The sequence below is a fragment of the Setaria viridis genome, chromosome 4 (genome assembly GCF_005286985.2).
Source record: "Setaria viridis chromosome 4, Setaria_viridis_v4.0, whole genome shotgun sequence".
NCBI classification, from domain to species: Eukaryota; Viridiplantae; Streptophyta; class Magnoliopsida; order Poales; family Poaceae; genus Setaria; species Setaria viridis.
The window spans coordinates 34356716-34375157 of NC_048266.2; the positions used below are offsets into that span (position 1 = coordinate 34356716).

The window sequence follows — 18442 nt, forward strand, 5'->3', positions numbered from 1 at the left end:
TTAGTCTTCACTCCCGAGCTTCGCAATCCCCGTGTCGCCGCACGCGAAGTCACCACCCCGCGCCAGCAATCCATTCCTGCAAAGACATTACACCTCTCCGCGAGCGAACAAAAAAAATGATGAACAGAAAAGAGTCAGAAATCTGTCAGGCCGCAAGGTCCCAACAGTGCGAAGGAGGACGGGGCACGCGAGGCGAGCTGAGGCACATCCTTCTCGGCTAGTCAAGGACGGCGTGCACGACCTTCTCTGGCGAGTCAAGGGTGACACTGGTGAGCTCCGCCCAGGCAAGGGCGGTGCGGCTCGGCCTTCTCCGACGAGGTGGGGGCGTGGCACGCGGGTGACCTCCGCCCCAGAAGCGGCTGGCGTGGCTCGGCCGTCTCCGACGAGGTGAGGTGCGGGGTATGTGTGTGTGTGTGTGTGGGGGGGGGGGGGGGGGGGGGGGGTTGGGGCGGCTCTGCTCCAGGCGCGGGCGGCGCGGCTCGGCCTTCTCCGACGAGGTGGGGGCGCGGGTGGCCAATGGCTGCCATGGCTGGGTGGAGGGGAGAAGAAGGTAGCCAATTCTCAATTTCAAGACATGCTGGATCCAATCGTGAATTGGTATTTGCCTGCTCATTGAATTCCATCTATCAATATTATATACATCCAAACAACAGATTTGGTATTGTAACACATTTCCAAGACCAATCCATTTTGGTATTGGTACCTAATTCAATTCCAGCAGCTCAATGTCTACATCCAAATGTAGCCTAAAGGAAATGCCTTGGTGGGTTGTATTCACCCATTGATAATTACAATTCTTTAATTTGGTCCATGGCCATAAGTAAAGGTAGTGCAGCTGAAAAGCATTTAGTAATATAAAGAATGTAAATACAGAAAGAAAGACAGAGAGACAACCAATGGGCAAGATCTGATCATAATCTAATGCAGTGGTCATCTCCTTGAGGGCAAAAGGGAAGGTAGTACAGTAGGGCTGCCAAGAGGAAATCCACTGCCTGCATTGCATGTGCTGTGCACTGTTTGTAGTATTCTTTTCATTCAGCCCGGACCGGACCACTCAGGTCAGACGGCAGGGATTGGAATGCCATTGCCTTCGCCTCCAGGGAGGAGAGAGGCCCATCTTGAATTGAGCCATGACCACACTCTGTGCTCAATAATTTTCTTTTGAGATCCGGCCTGTGGTCAATACTTGGAGGGTCCATAAATACGCATGCCGTGCGTAAAAGACATAAGTTGGTCCCTTCTGTTGGACATCAAATTTTAAACCACTGTGCAGCTGGGCATGTCTCGCTACAGTACCAGGCAGGCAAGGTGGTGCCCAGCCCAACCACAGGAATTACTACCCACGCACGCTCTACCATATTCTATGTAGCATACCGAGCTACTTCACCTTTTTTTTCATTATACAAGGATGAGCACACTATGAGGTGGTTCCCACCAATACACTGTATTGTGAATACACAAGGAATTTCATGATAAATCACACAAAACAGTGTGGTTGTACTGTTGTTATAGGAGAAATTCTCTGATCGTGGCTGCTAGCGCTCGGATCGTCCGTTCCATCAGACGCTCCGATGAAACATTAAAAATTTCGAAATGCAACATTAGCAATCATGTGCAACATGAAAAGTAATGTATAAAATGAGTACGTCGTTCGATTCTGGAATAGAAAATTTCCGCCGCAACATGAACACTATGTTTCGTGCAACATTCACTGTGAAACACGAAGAAACAATAGTTACAACATTTATGCTTAACTATTGCAATATACGTTGAGTGTCCGATTTTTTAAGATTTCAGTTCTGTAGCGTTATTGTTCTCTAATACGGATTGGATTTATCTTTGCGCTGAGGTGCTTTGATTAGTGTTCAACCGAGAAGGTTGAATTTGGGCGCCAGGACAAGGTCCAAATAAGATCATCAACGGTTTCTTGTGTATTTTGATTTTGGTAGCTCCTTTCAAGGAAAAAAGAAACTAAGCGTTTGGTAGCTGATGTAGATCATTGTACATGCGTGCCGCGTGCCCCGGCAGGATTTAAAACCTATGTATCGAAGAGCTGCTTTCACACTTATGGCGCAGAACCACCGCCACGTCATCATCAACTGTTCATACCTTGACTTCATTACATTGCTGCCGAAAACAACTCACAACCTCCGTACTGCTTGCATAGTTAGCACATCACAGGTTGTAATTAATACAATGAATGTGTATTTTCAGTCTTGACACAACAACTTCTTGGATTGTTAGGCCGACAAAAACTTTTAAGAATTAAGGATGGACATTTTTATATCAGAAGAAAGATATGGTAGTCAGCTTTCAGAGTTTCAGTATTGACTTATCTGTTTGTTTGCAATGTAAACCCTGCACCATTTTAACCTTTTGTGTTGTGTAGTTGGCACTGTAAAGTGGATACGTTTTCATGTTTCAACACCTAGACTTCAAGCTAGCAACCTTCCCGGAAAATGCACAGATTAAACCAACCAAGCAACAGACTTGACTTGATTTTCATAGTTCTGAGTTTTGACAAAAGCAGCATGACAAAATCACATGTGTAATATAATAATGCGTGCCAAATTTTATCCACTGTAACCATTGACTAAGCATGCAAAGAACTCCCATGCATAATTTTGGTGTTATCTATGAAAAGCAGTCAAGTTGTAAGTTGGAGTACTTGTGATGGAAGGAATCTGTATTTCTGATGTCATGTTCCTGGCTTTGTTTTTTTTTTTTGAATAATAATCCTGGCTTTGGTTTCCAAGTAGTGATCTCACTCTTACCTGATAAGCAGTAGCTTTCATGTGATCATTCAGCCATTCACGGAGCAATACCAGATAGCTGAGATTTGACATATTTTAGCTTAGAATTGCACCAGATTACATGAAGTCAGACGACTTTGTTTATTTTTGTATTCACCATGCACCATGTGCAATTTCTTGCAAGTTTCTTTCAGATAAGTTTCTTGATATTCAAGCCAGACTGTGCTAGTTCTCCATATGTGCAGTTCCTTTTCTTTGTGTAACACAAGATACAAGGACACTTTAAGACAATATTCAGAACATGGGAGAGGACAGAGGTGCTGAAATTTAAACATCACTTTGAGGGCTTCAGACTTTTCTAAGTTTTTGAAAGAGTCTAGTCCCACAAGGAAAATGCCTCACACACAAAAACATTCATTGTAGCAGTACACTAAAAGTGCAGGCCTAGCCAGTTGTATTCATGCTACTCACGCCCCATGAAACAATGGCTCACTCAACACCATGCCGTCATGCGTGAAGGCCTGTCCGTTGGCTTAACGCAAGGGAGAAAGATGGATGAGAACACACGCACAAATCATATGATCTAAGTTAGTTATCAGTTACATATATAGTTATCAAGACTGATTATTTCCTCCCTTTGTTTTGCACCCTTTTATCTTACGGTTTTTGTTTTTTTTTTGCAAATAAACACAGAGATACCTCAAAGTACTATAAGAATCCTAGAATGACTTATTTTGTGAAACAATGCAGTTATGTTTCAATCAAATTTAGTTTCCTCAACCATCTTGTCACATCCTCTTGAAATCCTCTATTGCAGCTTTACTTCGATTAAGTATGCAAAGTAGCTAGCATTATCATCCTCATTGACGACTCTTCGGGAGTGTTACATTCGAAGTGTTACCTCTTACCTTCCAGGGTTTCTTAAACCTCTTCGGTTACCTACGTTGCAAACGAGAAGGGGATGAATGATTCTAGAGGCATCGGCAGTTCTCACCTACTACTAGGAGTACGGGCTGCATGCCTGGAGGGGCAGGACAGCTTGACAAGGATACAGACATATTAACCTTCAGCATCTATGGGCACAGACTGGATTTGCATGCACGCGTGGGGCTAGAAAACATGCAATGCAACAATCGCTATCTGACGAGGACATAGTTAAGGTAGTGCTGAAAACTGATTTGGATCATGAGTTTGGTGGTCAGTCAGAACTCCATGGAGGCAACTGCATTTCATAATTAGACAGCCTGTACATCCTCCTTGCCAGATTATGCAGATTCAGGCCTCCACCGAAATGGCCTATTTATTGTGTATGCTTTCCGACTGTGCATGGCAAGTGTATAATTATTGTCATCACCTGAAACCTAAGGACAAGCACTGAATTCTATTAAGACTTGAGCACAGTCAGTTCTGCGAGTCCTAGTTCAGCGTTATATTGTACAGGGCAAAGTTGGCCCAAAACAGATCATTGCACCCAGGATGTGACAACTGACAACCCAATCCAATTGTAGAAGCACGAGAGGTTAAGGCCCAGGTTAAGAGCATTTCTCATCTACTTTCGTTCTAATACTTATTTTTTCTGTCAATTCAAAATTTGGTGTATAAACAAAATAGGATGATCTATTGCTTTATCTTGTAGCTTATTACCTTTCAGAATTTACATTTACATAAAGCACATCCGCCCATCTACATGATTTGTCCTGCACAGGAACCAAAATCAAATGCAGCTCAGGCTCAGACAGACTTAAAATGCAGCAGCAAGAATGATGCAGTATTCATAATCTAACATGTAAAAATTGTTTCAAATAAAAATGATAAGCACCTATGAATGACTTCAGTGCAGATAATGTTCACAAATAAATATCAGATTTACCTTTCCAATGGTGCACTGAAATCTCCAAACCCAACACGTAGTGTTACATAAATCTGTTGCTGACAGTGATGATTACAACTCCAATGTAAAGTCATTTAGCCGTATCAGCACCTCGTTCCTCTTTGGATCAGAAAGAGCAGATTTTCAGTTAAAAAAACAATGGAGAATAAAAGATCAAAGTGGCCTTTTGGAACCATGGGCAGAGATGGGTAAGGCAACATTCTACATTCAATATCCAAGAATATGAACTATCTAGTTTTCTGAAGGAAATTCATGTAGATTTCCTAGAATTATGAGAGATAATTCATCTTGAATTTCATACAACAACATGGAAGGCACATAAAGTAATTAATATTTAAATTAAATGGAAGATATACAAGGAAATATACCATTAAGAAGCTCTTTGTCCTGGGATCATTGTAACGCGCGAGCAAACAGCCTTGTTGAGGCTTCAATCCATCTTTGAGTAACTGGGAGCGTAGATCCTTTTCCTTCTGGAGCACAATTTCTTCTTTTGGTCGTCCACTGAATTTTTTTACTGCAACAATGCCTCCTTCTACCTTCCGCAGAGTAACTGCTTCTGTATTTGGAGCTGGTAAACTGATATAGAAAATACCATTAGCCACATAAGTAAAACCATGAAAATTATTGAAAACATTTCCTTCATTTAACTTATCGTACAGATATAAAATCATAGCCTAAAAAAATCAGAAGAAAAAGAAGAGAAAAGTGGAAACTGGCAAAACACCAAGGGAAAAAATATAACAAGAAATGGCAGGAAGCCTGGAGCTGAGATCTGAATCCCTGGATATACCTGTTCAAGTCTTTGTTCATCGGCAGAACTATCTGGATGGATACATCTGAAAGTGTGTCATCAGAAGCTTGAGTGAAGACAGGTGTAGTCATTGGAATCTTTTCAGATGAAGCATTCTTGCCAAATATATACCTACATGTATAAGTACATTCAGTATTGCGACGCATGGAGTTTCAAGAATCTGTTTGACATATTTATGGACAACTGTAACGTATAGAAAAACTCACCCAGTTACATTATTGAAGCCTGATGATCCTGTCAGTTTATCTCCTTTTGCTTCAACTATTAAGAATGGCTCATAACTTCTAACCTGAAAATAGTTATGCTCATAAGTTTCACCTCTTGCATAAAATCTCTGAAGAACTAAAATTTATTATTAACCTTTTTACAGATTATTACTCTGCAAGTAAAAGATCATATAGGTGGATTATGAGGGCATGCCAACACTTGCTGTATTTATATATCAACATGTAAGTGGAATCCAAGTTTTAGAAATAAGAATAATATTTGTTATTCATCGTTGAAATAAATGGAAGTGATTTGATTAGACGTAATAATTAGCGGATGAGGTATTAGTGGTATCTGAAATATATTTGACGAATGTAACAATTACTGATAAGAGCCAAATGAATATGGGCCATTAGATGTCAACAATCTAAGGCTTATATTGCTCTGAGTATACAAAAGTTGTAGATAAAGCAAATCTTCAATCAGTATAGATGATGCATTAAATTGCTCTGAATACTCAAAATTGCAGATCAAGAACATAGTAAATCAGTATAGCTGTTGCATTAGATTACTCTAGGTACACAAAAACTGTAGATCAAGCACGAAGTAAATCAGTATAGAAGATGCATTAGATTGCCCTGGGTGACTGTGTACACAAAAATTGTAAATCAAGCATAAATCACATTGAAAATCAGTATGGGTGATGCATTAATACCTCATAATGTGCAGTCCTCTTTAGAATAAGGTAATTTGGTGTTTCTATGTCTGGCGTCTTGTAAATCCGTAGCTGTGCAAAAAGCCAAAAACCAGAGTCTGTAAATACATGTTGGCGTGTGAAAAAGGAAAATAATAGGCTGATGGAAGATTACCTGCTTGAAAACATCCCGTAATCCTTCAAACGAGAAGTACTCATTGTTTTGTATTGAATCCCAAAGATCCTGCAGTTCAGCATATCAGAAAACCATAGCACCATTTAATGAAAACGACTACATTGCTGATCATTACAATCTAAATGAAGGAGATTGGCCAGGTAAAAAATACTGTAGCCCATATAGGGAGGGCGGGGAAGAAGCACTGTATTGTAGGGGGAACGCTGTACCATGAACATTGTGATAAAAATGCCTTTGTATTGTATGGCATAACTACCGACTAAAAAATGGAAACACATCATGGTGTGATATTAAATATGTGAAAACAGGCAGGCACCTCGTCAGAGAAATCTCTGATAATTTTTGTGGTGTGCTAACTAGTTGACCCAACAACTAACCCATAGTCCTGATATTGGTCTACCACTCATGCACATATATAACATCTTAACTCTCGAGGTACTGAATAGTGCAAATACTACTATACTAAGGACTGTGTAGACCGGCACCACTAGTTCTTCTGGAATCATCAATGTCCCTGGATAAGCAATAGTGCTTACCACATGGCTGTTGAACTTGAGATTCTGTGGATTGACGCCCATGATCGACAGCCCGGTGAAGATCAGCTCCGGCTTCCACGGCAGGAGCATAAACTTCATCACCATGGTCCACCTCGTGGTGAGCTCGTACGGCCCTGTCTAGAAACAAAATTCAGCACAGTCAATATCTGCCGTAGCTGCAAAATTTCGCTGCGCACGCTCGCGTCCTCGCCAGAGCCGAGCGCGCCGAACCTGCTTGACGGCGTGGAGGTAGAAGTCGGGGCGGAAGAGTAGCTTGAGGAGGCGGATGTTGAAGAGGTAGCCGTCGATGGTGTCGTGGCGGGTGATGGGGTCGCGGAACCGCACGCGGTCGTCGTACGCGGACCGGTCGATGCCCACGTCGTCGAACAGGTGCGGCAGGTCGGCGCGAAGGAACTCGCACAGCATCTCCGCATCGGTCGCCGACAGCCCCACACCCCCGCCCTTCTCATCCTTCTCTTTCTCCTCCGCCGGGGCCGACGACGACGACGCGGGGGCCACCGCGCCGCCGGGCGGCGCCGCCCGTGCCGTGAGGTGGAGGTTCCTCCTCCGGGAACATGAGGGCAGTACGGCGGCGTGTGGGCGGAGACGGAGGGAGACGGCGGTGGGGGACGCCGGCGGCGGTGGGAGGATGAGGAGGCGGGAGCGGAGAGATGTGGTGGTGGCCATTGCTGCCGTTTGATTTCGTTTGTGTTGGAGCTTCTCGCTTTACTTTTTCTTAATTTTTTTTTCTTTTGCAATTTCCTCGCTTCATCTTTTTGCGCGCGTGTTAAAATTTGGGCCAGGAGATCACTGGTCTTGCTCAATTCCTAGCCACAGGCCCGGAGCGAACTAGTGAAGCTCTTCACTCCAGTCCACACAGTTTGCAACGCATAACCAGCTGAACAAATTCCCCTTAAAAAGGGAACAGCTGAACAAACAAGCCTAGACTGTACAAGAACAAGCAAACCGTCATATTTTTTTCAAAAAATTAGATAAACTGTATTCCCTCTGTCCCAAATTATAAGTTGTTTTTTGGCATCCTAAAGTTCAAACTTTAGTTTTTACTATGCGCCTAGAAAATTTATAAATTTAAAAAAGGCAAAACCACCTATAATTTAGAACAGAGGGAGTACAAGGGAAGATCCTGCAGACACGACCATTCAAGTATATCAGCAGCTGTGATTTGTGACGTCATGATCACCAGCCCAGCATTCAGGCACTCAGGCAGGAGGCCAGAACCTACTATCTGGTTGCCACAAAAGTCAGGTAGAGATGGAAGGATGCACTATGCTATTGACATATACAACTCGATCAGCATGATTGGATTTTCTTGACAGCACCTGACATGTCGATAGGTCATTGCTGCAAGCAAACCGAAAGCTCATCCTCTGGTGCAACAAATTCTTCACAAAATATGCCCAAATCAATCTCTCAAATGCCCTCTCAAGACATCAAACCGCTGCTATCTGCTATCTACTCACTGCAGAGTGCAGAGCATCCTTGTTCAGTTTCTCCCTGAGAGCCTTGATCTCCATGAACGCTTTGCACAGCACTTCCTTCGCAACTCTGAAGGTTCCGGCTGATACAGCTCCCTTCTCCGCACACTTCATTGCGTCACGAACGAGATCATTATACCTCGAAGCCACAGAATCTGCACTGCCGCTTTCATTGCCCACATTAAGCCCGATCAGTTCTGGCCCCATCTTGGCTTTCTTTGTCCATCGCTTCGTGATGCAAGGCTCCGGAAGCATGATAACACCAGCCATGACAAACACTCCAAGCACATGCCTGCAAAGTATCGCTGAGAAGGCAAACCGGCAGCAATCACACCAGGCCTTCTTCTCAGTGACGTTGTAGAAAACAGTATGCCTGGTAGGAGGATTGCCACCTCTTTCGACATAGTACTTCATGTATGGTCCGTCCTGAACTTTGACAGCAAAATGCTGCAATGCTTCAATCAATTCCACCTGGAATGTTTCAAATGCAGCTCTGGTGTAGATGCTTGCCGCTTGTTTTTCCAAGACTGTGTTAGTTTTCAGAAGCTGTTCAGGAGGAAGTGAAATGATGTCTTTCCGGGCTTCACTCACATACAAACTGTCCATGTACTGATCAAATCTAGTGATAAAATTACTCAGAGAAACTCTTGCACTGAAGTTGTTCCTATGAAACCTGCTGACTGTTTCTACTCTATGTGTTAATGACAACTCAGCGAAGAAGGAGCTGGTTAGGTACGCAGGAACCCATTTGTGCCTTATCTCATACAGTGATTGAAGCCAAGTATCATCTCTCAGGCCATACTTGTCAAGAATGGAGCCCCAGAACATATCAAAAACAGGCACAGTATCACACTCATTAATACATCTCTTTAGTTCGTCATGGAACCCAGGAAATCTTGTGTATACATCAGTCAATTTCTTCTTGCATCTAGACAAGATTCGCCATCTGCAAAGACGATGAAAACATTGAGGAAATACTTTCGCAACTGCAGCTGCCATTCCCTTTCCTTCATCGGTAGTAAAGGAAAATGGCAACCGTTTATCCATCGCTGTCAACCATGTCTCAAAAATCCAAGCATATGAAGATTCTGTCCTGTCCAAAATTAAGGCACAGCCAAAAACAACAGTGTCACCATGGTGATTCACGCCTGTGAAAGCTGCAAAGGGCAGCATATTCTCATTTTGACTATAAGTAGTGTCGAAGTAAACAGCATCCCCAAAGTATGTGTAGGCCATTCTAGCTCTTGCATCAACCCAAACTGCATTGCTTACACAATTCTTACTGTCCACTTGTATAGAACAGAAAAAACCAGAGTTCTCTGACTGCATTCTCTTGAAGTAATCAAAAAGCCCCTGAGCATCTGTATCTCCAAACACATTCCTTCGCAACTCCTGCAATTGGTTCTCATGCTCCTGAAACTTCCCAGAGAGGCGGCGGAGTTGGACCTCCCGTGCCCGGTCTGCACTAATGATAACATGGGTGTGGTCCAGCACCAACTTCGTGATAACCCACTTATCTGGGCCCCTACGCACCACCTCCATCATCGCTGGGCACCCATCCCGTATAGAGAGGCGCTTTCTCTTTTTCTTGTTGCTAGGGTCCACAGGCTTCTTCTTGTGATGTCCCTCTTTCAAGCACACAAAACGCTTCATAACGAGCACTTCAACACCCTTTCTCCGCTCACTACGGGATCGTGCAACACGGATCCCAAACCCAAAACGTAATGCATATGCGTTGTAGAATGCCCGGGCAGCTGCATCAGATTCAAACTCCATGCCCATGCGTGGTTCATCATTTTTTGCCACCACATCAGCTGCCATCAGCAGCTCATTTCCGGTTGGTGCCATGGATCCATCAGAGGGATCAATACCATGAATCTGGGAAGCCATCACACCAGTTCGTTGGTCAATATTCGCAGTACCCGTATCATCCTCAACATCGATGAACTCTTCAACCAATTCCTCATCTTCACTTGATGAATACTCCATTCAACAGTTCAAAATCTCCAAAATTTCCAATTTTCAAGGGAAATGCATGCCTCCGAGTGCGATAAATCACTGCAATAATTAGATAGCCAGACGAATGGCCAGACAAGGATAAGACATTAGACATTTTGACTTGAATTTCAGAGGGGGCAAACACACAGAGAGGCAATTGGAAAAGATAGCAAAACATCATGGATACAGCACAAATTTGACACCTGAACACTGATAGAAGAACATGTATCCTCAACTAAAGTGAATGACAACTTACAGCCTGTTCGGAGCGCTGCTTTGCAGCTGCCTGCTGCTGCTCGGCAGAGAGCGGCGCAGCTGCAGCGGCAGCAGCAGCAGGCAGCGGGCAGCAGCAGCATCCACCGTCCGAACAGGCTTAAATTTCACCATTCCTATCAGCAGCCAAGAGCACCCATATCACAAACTTCAATAAATCCGCTAGTAGCATGACTAATTTCAAATTGCTCTAAGCATCATCATTCATACGGCTCAATCTTCAGGCAGTTCAATTGCACAATCCAGATAACCACATACTACCCAACTGCAGACACATCGACTGAGAGCAACTCCAACCAAACTCTCATCCCACCCCCTACCCGAGAGAGATGCAAAAATCAGCTCCAACGAGCCCCTCATCCAGTTCCTAACTATGGGAGACCTCTCATCCAGCGTCGCTCACCTCAAAGCGAGCGGGAGTCCTCGTCCGTCGCCGGCCGCAACTGCCGAGCTCTCCCGCGCCGCATCGGACTTCTCCGAGAAAAGTATGCCTGCTTCCCACGCGGCGGCAGCGCAGCTCGGCACCGCCCCACCCGCGCCCGCGGTCCTCGGCACCCCGCGCCGCCCCCCACGCGGCTGGCCCGCAACTCCACGCAGCCCACGGCTCCTCGGTTCGCGTCGCCCAAGTGTGGCCGTCCGCGCCGTCCCAGACGAGGGAGCTTGGACTGCGGAGGGAGGGAGGTTGGGACTTGAGATTTTGGGAAGAGAGGGGAGGTTGGGGAGGGAGGAGGAGCTCGGGGATGAAGAGAAGCCCGACCCAGGCGTACTGTGCGAAGAGAGAGAGAAGCTTGTGTGAAGTTGAAAATTGATTTTTGATTGATGTGATCTTGCAATTCGATTCATATATGAATACGATGTGTTTGCAATCTCGGAAGGTACCTAAGATACTCCATCCGTTGTAGGTCGTTTTGAATCAATTTGGAACGGAGGGAGTTACTGTGTGGATTGTGTTATAAGAGAAACTAAATATAGTGAAAACAATTACTTGATATTAATAAAATAAGGTCGAGGTAATATTGGAGGAATTGGGGTTTAGTTACACCCAAATATTCACACCAGCAAGAGGAATTCTTGAAGCAACCCATCCATGAAAGATAGGATGATTACCAGCTAAAGAAGAAATTAGCTCGAGCTCAGATAAATTTCCTCTCTTTGCGCTGAGCATGAGTATAAAAGGACAGGGAGAGTAGGGTAGAAACCACCCTTGATGAGAAAAGACTCAGTGGATGGAGGTATGGCTCATCGTATCCCTGTCTCCGGCGACAAGAGGCAGGTGATGGAGCGCGATAAGAGAAGATAGTGGGGAAGAAAGTAGGAATTTTGAGACTGATCGAGAAAGAGAACCACATGATGAAAAGATGGTGAATTCGCTACTTGTGCACGTGGACTCATTTCAACCCCTTAGTTAGACCATGCGTACTGAAGTGCCAAAAGAGGATTAATAGCATCTTTTCGCCATTTAGAATAGCTTTGCAAGTAGGGACACTAAAATTCTAGAAAAAATTCGTGTAAAAAACTGCTAAAGATAATTTCTTGCATGAAATAAAGTTAGGTTGTAAGTCTTAGAGGTATAATGTGTGAAATAAGTTTTTCCAATTTGGAGGTTATAGTAGAGACGCAGAAATATTTTTGGTTTGTCCTCTAAAACCCTGAACTGTTTGGCAGGATTTCTTTTATCTACAGAAGTTATTTGTGTGTTGTAATATTTGTTTTGTTTCTAGCGAGAAACCAAACCCATAAACTCTACTGAAGCGGGCCTTTAGTGTCTGTTAGAGCATTCCCGTGGAGAGTGCCATGTCATCTTAAGATATTTGAGTTGATGGATTAAAAAAACCTCCAATACTTAGTTTTATTTCACGGGTTGTTAGGCTAGCCGTACAATTTAATTGCAATGCACGGGGTTGGACGCAATTGGATAAAATGAAACTATCTAATTGGAGTTTCTATAGGTTTTATAATCTTGAGAACATCGCACACCTAATTTCACTCCGACGAAACTCCCTCTCCTCTCTCTCTCCATTTATTTTGCCATGTTATCAAATTTGCTAGAGTGTCACATAATTTAATAAAAATAAACCCTTATTAAACTCCATCGAAAATAGTCTTATCCACCTAAAGTGCGAGAAAGACCGTGGAAGTTATGGATTGTAGTGTGATGAGCGGAAAAAATAGGTAACAAGGGCAAATATTTCCTTCAATCAAAAGAGAGAGAAAATAACATGGCCACCACTAGGTAGAATATTTTTTATTTTTAACTTTTCTAATTAATATTTTAAAAATAATCCATCCAAATAAACTTTTTTATTTTGGTCGCACACGTCCGTGTGGCGTGACAAAAATACTCTATCCTGCTATTTTACATTGGCATGATAAAAACTGTGTGTGCGGATTGTATTGGTGTGATAAGGTGCATCATGATGGAATATGCGGAGAGGTCTACCAATACATATTCCACGTAGCAAGTTTGTCACGACATCGTGACAGGCTAGTTCTTATCTTAAAACAATTATATCTTTTTTCATACAAATTCGGATGAAGATGATTTTTTATATGAAACATGGGATCTACAACATTCTAATTTTGAGTTTTTCCAGTTAAAGTCATTAATATGCTTATATAATTCATCTAAACTTTAAAGAATCATAGTAGTTTTTACCAACAAACTTCTTGATAAATGGAGGTGGCAAACCTAAAAAAAAATCAAAATACAACACTTTCTGATTCTAACAAAAATCCGAACCGCCAGCGCCATCATCTGCTGTTGGCGCGCCTCCAAAGAACGGCATGGACCTCTGCCGCAGCTGCAGCGCGTCCTCGGTCGCCATCCTCACGTCGAACCCCTCCGCCTCGCCGTCCACCGGCAGGCCCTGCTTGACCCGCCCGAGCCGGCGCGCGTGCAGCACCTGCGCGGCCACGACGGGCAGCCGCGCCGCCTCGTACTCCGCCAGCGCGCGCGCGGGCGCCGCCGGCTCCGTGGCCCACCTCGCCAGGCACCGCCCGAGCGCGCGCGCGTCCATGACGGACATGTTGGTGCTTCGCAGGCCGTGCGGCGTGGTCGGGTGCGCCGCGTCGCCGACGAGCACCACGCGGCCGCCCGCCCACGACAGCCGCGGCAGCGGGTCCGCGTCGTAGATCACGTTCACGAACGGCGACGCGGTCTCCCGGACCAGCCGCGCCAGCTCGGGGCACCAAACGCGCCCGGCCTCGCCCCGCATCCGCGCCACCATGGCGTCGGTCGCCTCCATGGTCACCGAGCTCCCCTGCTCAAGCGAGTCGTGTCGGAATCAACGAACAACGAGAGGGAAGGACACTAGCATATAGCGTCAATGACGCAACGAGGGGACGGCCATTGTTACCGTGAGCTCCGGTTCTGGGCCATTGATGTACCAGAGCCAGTTGAGCCGGCTCCTGGGCAGCTCGTAGAGCACGGCGTGCGTCTTGTAAGCAAGATCGAAGTAGAGGCAGTTGCCGAGCTCCGGGTAGGCTCTTCGGATGCCGATCATGGTGTCCGAGCTCTCCTTCCCGGCGAAATCGAACACGCCTCGCCACGCACAGTACCCGGAGTACCTGCACCAGCCATGGCGAGTGAGAAATGGATCATCCTTCGGAGCCGATCGAGACAAACGCGCGAGAGCGCCACGGATTCGTAGCCTTGGTAGGGGCAGCTAACCTGAGCTTGAGGTCGGGGAGGAAGCGGCGGCGGATGGACGACGTGGATCCATCCGCCGCGACGAGAATGTCGCCGGCGACATCAACCGTCTTCCCCGTCCGCAGCACGCGGGCCGTCGCGATGACCCCACCGCGCGTGTCGTCTGGCGCCTCGAACGACAGGAACTTGTGGCCCCAGAGCACGGTCGCCGAGGCCGGCAGTGCCTCGTGCAGCCGCCGGTGCAGGTCGCCCCAGTGCGCCGCGCGGAAGTTGAAGTCCTCGTCTCTAACCAGCGTCCGCGCCGCCTTCGTCTCGCTGTCCGTTGCTCTGTTCTGCAGCCATAAACGGTTAGCAGTTCGCCGCTCCCAATAGATCTCCACCTCACTGCGAGCGCCAGGCGATTCGGAGAGGGCGGCGGGGCTTACCAGGTCGACGGCGAGCGGCAGCGTGGCCGCATCGAGGCCCCACCCGGGGATCCAGCGGGCGAGCGTCTCCATAGACTGGGGGTCGAGCCCCAGCCCGGCGCCCGTGCCGCCCCCGGCTGCCGGCGCCGCCGCCTTCTCGAGAACCACCACGTCCCATCCCGCGCCCGCCACGGCGTGCGCGCCCGCCAGCCCCGCCACGCTCCCTCCCACCACCACGGCCACCCGCTTGCCCATCTCGCCAACAGCTGGCCCCAGCCATCCGTGTCGCTCTCCCCGTTTCTATACGGCACCCACCAGAAGATTCCCCGCCTTGGCGTGGCGCCTCCTACCCACGCGTCCTCCGATGGCGACGGGGTGCCACCACGCCATGCCGCTGCGCGACTGCAACGTGCTGATCAGGACCCTGGCCAGGCGCGGCAGCTTCCAGCGCGTCATGGCTGTGTACTACGACCTCCGCGCGCGCGGCCTCGTCGCCGACAGCTTCACCTACCCGTTCGTGCTCAGGGCGATCGGCGTGATGAAGCTGTCCGTCGAGGGCCGCAAGGCGCACGCGGCCGCCGTGAAGACCGGGTTCCGATGGGACGCGTACACCGCGAGCTCGCTGATGGACATGTACGCGATGCTGGGCCGCGCGGATCTGGCGCGGAAGGTGTTCGACGAAATGCCGCGGAGGTTCCTGGTGCTGTGGAATATGATGATCAGGTGCTATGTCAGGTGCGGCCGCTTCACAGCAGCAGTTGCGTTGGCTGAGGAGATGGAGAGGAGCGGTGCCACACCTGACAGGGTAACGTTGGTGACTGCCGTGACCGCTTGCTCCAGAGCAGGGGACCTGAGCTTGGGAAGGAGGATTCACTCATACATGGATGCAGTCTTTGGATTCAACCTCCCAGTTGCAAATGCACTTCTGGACATGTACACGAAGAATGGTTGCTTGGAAGAGGCGGTGAAGATGTTCGAGCAAATGCCGGAGAGGAACATCATTTCTTGGACCATACTCGTGTCGGGATATGCCCTTGCTGGACAGCTGGACAAGGCGAGAGCTCTCTTCTATCAATGCACAGAGAAGGATCTAATTCTGTGGACTGCAATGATCAACGCCTGTGTGCAAGATGGAAGCTTTGAGGAGGCATTGTCGCTGTTCCGAGACATGCAGTTGCAACGGGTGGAACCAGACAGGTTCACTGTTGTCACTCTTCTGACATGCTGTGCCAATATCGGCACTCTTGATCAAGGTGAATGGATCCATCAGTATGCTGAGGGTAGGAAGATGAAGATTGATGCAGTTCTTGGCACAGCGTTGATTGAGATGTACTCAAAGTGTGGGCATGTTGACAAGGCACTGGATGTCTTTGAGCGAATGCAGGGCAGAGACGCCGCAGCCTGGACTGCCATCATCTGCAGCCTGGCCACACATGGTCAGGCCAGTAGAGCTCTTGAATTGTTTGAGGAGATGCAGATAAGCAAAGTGAAGCCTGATGGTATTACGTTCATTGGGGTACTGAGTGCCTGCTGCCATGGTGGCTTGGTTGATGAAGGACGGAGGCATTTCCAAGCCATGAAGGAGGTCTATCGGATTGAACCTAGAATCGAACATTATAGTTGCTTTGTCAATCTTCTAGGGCGTGCCGGTGCACTTGATGAAGCTGAGAGGTTGATCAATGGCGTGCCTGTCAACAAGGACACTATGCCACTGTTTGGTGCACTCCTCACTGCTTGCAAGGCTCATGGCAATGTTGAGATGAGCGACCGGCTGACCAAACGAATTGCCGAGCAAGATTCCCCAAATCCTGGTGTCAATGTCCTCATGTCTAATGTGTATGCAACAGCATGTCGATGGGAGGAAGCTGTAAGAGTAAGGAGCAAGATGGCGCACCCCAGTGTCAAGAAGACTGCAGGGTGCAGCTCGATTGAGGTTAAAGGATACTAACAGCGGAGCCAATACTGAGATACATCTAATGTTTCAGAATCGGAATGGTTAAGCATTCATCGAATTCAATTAATCGCCATGTTGACCAAAAGAATGCTTGATCATATAGTCAAACAAAATTCAATTTAGTAACAATTCTAATCAATTTAGTAGCCAGCCTGGTTTATCAACTCCTAAAGATATTAAACCAAAATGACCATAACACTGAAGATATTGAAGTGCCCAGAGTTCTCTCGAATGAAAAATAAAAGAGTAGTAGACCGGATGGACTCACAAAGTAGGATCAGGCTTAGCCTACTAGAAACAGAGGAGAGCGAGAATTAAGTCGAAGCAGAGAGAGCAGTTTATGAGCATTTTAAGGCCTTCTGCAATTAGTTAACTGAAGGAACATCAGCCGACATAACTGTATCGATTGCAGCATAGTCGACAGCAAAGCGTGGTGTATGTTGACAGAGTCATTGAATCCTCTTCTGCCCAATTTCTTCCTTTTCCTTGAAGCAGTTCATCTTCGCAAAGTTTATGGCATTTTCAGAAAGGTGCAAATTAAACATCGCACATCTGCTAGAAAATGGCATGCATTTCTTCAGAGGGAGGTTAGTCCCCCAAGCCATAAGTACTAATGAATGTACCGTCTATAGACACCACATTCTCAACAACATGTCAAATTCTCGACTCCTAGCTTAGCAGTCCTAATTAATTTCAAATCTCAAGATGACATGTCAAGTTCGATGCTACTCCCTCCGTTCCAAATTGTTGATCGTTTTAGATTTTCTAGATTCATAGATATTATTATGCATCTAAATATAGTATGTACAATTTGGATGCATAATAATATCTATGAACCTAGAAAAGTCAAAATGACGTACAATTTGAAACGGAGGGAGTACATAGATGTACATGCAGCCCGTAGCCCGATAGCCCGGCACGAAGCCCTTTTTTTGACCCGCACATAGCCCGGCCCGGCCCATCACCCTTCGGGCTCGTGCTGGCCCAGCCCGCTAGCTCGTGTCGGGCATGGGCTGCTGCCTCGGCCCGACGGGCAGCACGGCCCGGCACGAAATCGAGCATTCGGCCCGTTGCCGCCCTGTCAAGCCGGCCAACCCTATCTCCCAATCTCCCGACTCCCGATCTCTATCGCCTCCCAGTAGTCCACCACGCCGCCGCCATCTCCCTAGTCCCTATCGCCTCCCCGGCTCCCCTCCGACCTCCCCTCCACCTGCTCCGACTGCCGCCTCCCTCTCTATTGCCATCTCCGGCGGGCGACGCTCCCTCCCTCCCTCCCTCCCTCACGGCCTCCTCCAGCGCCGCCTCCCTCCCTTATGACCTCCACCGCCGTCGGCGCCGCCTCCTCCCTCTCGGCCTCCTCCACCGCCGCGGTGGCGCGGGGAGTGGGAGCGGCGGTGTGGAGGTCCGACGGTGTCGCGGGGCGGCTGCGGGGTGCGGCGGCGACGACAACGACGAGGGGGCTGGCTGCGGGGTGCGGCGGCGACGACAACGACGAGAGGGCCGGCCGCGGCGCGGGCAGCGGAAGAAGCGGCGACGCAGGGGGCCGGCGTCGGGGAGGTCCGGCGGTGGTGCAGGGG

At 47.4% G+C, this 18442-nt stretch overlaps 4 protein-coding genes across 10 annotated transcripts; 1 reads left to right on the top strand and 3 right to left on the bottom strand.

Annotated features, from left to right (window-relative positions):
* Positions 1 to 742: 742 nt before the first annotated feature.
* On the bottom strand, positions 743 to 7831 carry LOC117852379 (uncharacterized). 5 transcript variants are annotated; one of them, XM_034734450.2, is made up of 10 exons: positions 7323 to 7831; positions 7092 to 7229; positions 6535 to 6603; positions 6381 to 6452; positions 5665 to 5747; positions 5438 to 5569; positions 5013 to 5223; positions 4624 to 4743; positions 4398 to 4450; positions 743 to 2155 (listed from the first exon to the last, which is right to left on the bottom strand). In XM_034734450.2, the coding sequence occupies exons 1-8, from the start codon at positions 7776 to 7778 to the stop codon at positions 4696 to 4698; spliced, it is 1209 nt and encodes a 402-aa protein (XP_034590341.1). In that variant the 5' UTR covers positions 7779 to 7831; the 3' UTR covers positions 743 to 2155; positions 4398 to 4450; positions 4624 to 4695. The 5 variants fall into 5 exon arrangements, with proteins under 5 accessions (XP_034590341.1, XP_034590340.1, XP_034590338.1 ...); XM_034734449.2 differs by lacking the exon at positions 743 to 2155 and adding an exon at positions 2980 to 3274; XM_034734447.2 differs by lacking the exon at positions 743 to 2155 and adding an exon at positions 2980 to 3285.
* Positions 7832 to 8034: 203 nt separating this feature from the next.
* On the bottom strand, positions 8035 to 11667 carry LOC117852378 (protein FAR1-RELATED SEQUENCE 5). 2 transcript variants are annotated; one of them, XM_034734444.2, is made up of 2 exons: positions 11262 to 11667; positions 8035 to 10645 (listed from the first exon to the last, which is right to left on the bottom strand). In XM_034734444.2, the coding sequence occupies exon 2, from the start codon at positions 10574 to 10576 to the stop codon at positions 8561 to 8563; it is 2016 nt and encodes a 671-aa protein (XP_034590335.1). In that variant the 5' UTR covers positions 10577 to 10645; positions 11262 to 11667; the 3' UTR covers positions 8035 to 8560. The 2 variants fall into 2 exon arrangements, with proteins under 2 accessions (XP_034590335.1, XP_034590336.1); XM_034734445.2 differs by lacking the exon at positions 11262 to 11667 and adding an exon at positions 10842 to 11241.
* A 1785-nt stretch (positions 11668 to 13452) lies between these two features.
* On the bottom strand, positions 13453 to 15166 carry LOC117851552 (uncharacterized). 2 transcript variants are annotated; one of them, XM_034733377.2, is made up of 4 exons: positions 14933 to 15166; positions 14529 to 14839; positions 14215 to 14425; positions 13453 to 14118 (listed from the first exon to the last, which is right to left on the bottom strand). In XM_034733377.2, exons 1-4 carry the CDS (start codon positions 15164 to 15166, stop codon positions 13582 to 13584), a joined length of 1293 nt encoding a protein of 430 aa, XP_034589268.1. In that variant the 3' UTR covers positions 13453 to 13581. The 2 variants fall into 2 exon arrangements, with proteins under 2 accessions (XP_034589268.1, XP_034589267.1); XM_034733376.2 differs by having other exon boundaries at positions 14529 to 15166.
* A 109-nt stretch (positions 15167 to 15275) lies between these two features.
* On the top strand, positions 15276 to 17000 carry LOC117851551 (pentatricopeptide repeat-containing protein At1g31430). The gene has a single exon (XM_034733375.2). The coding sequence runs from the start codon at positions 15276 to 15278 to the stop codon at positions 16857 to 16859; it is 1584 nt and encodes a 527-aa protein (XP_034589266.1). The 3' UTR covers positions 16860 to 17000.
* Positions 17001 to 18442: the final 1442 nt, after the last annotated feature.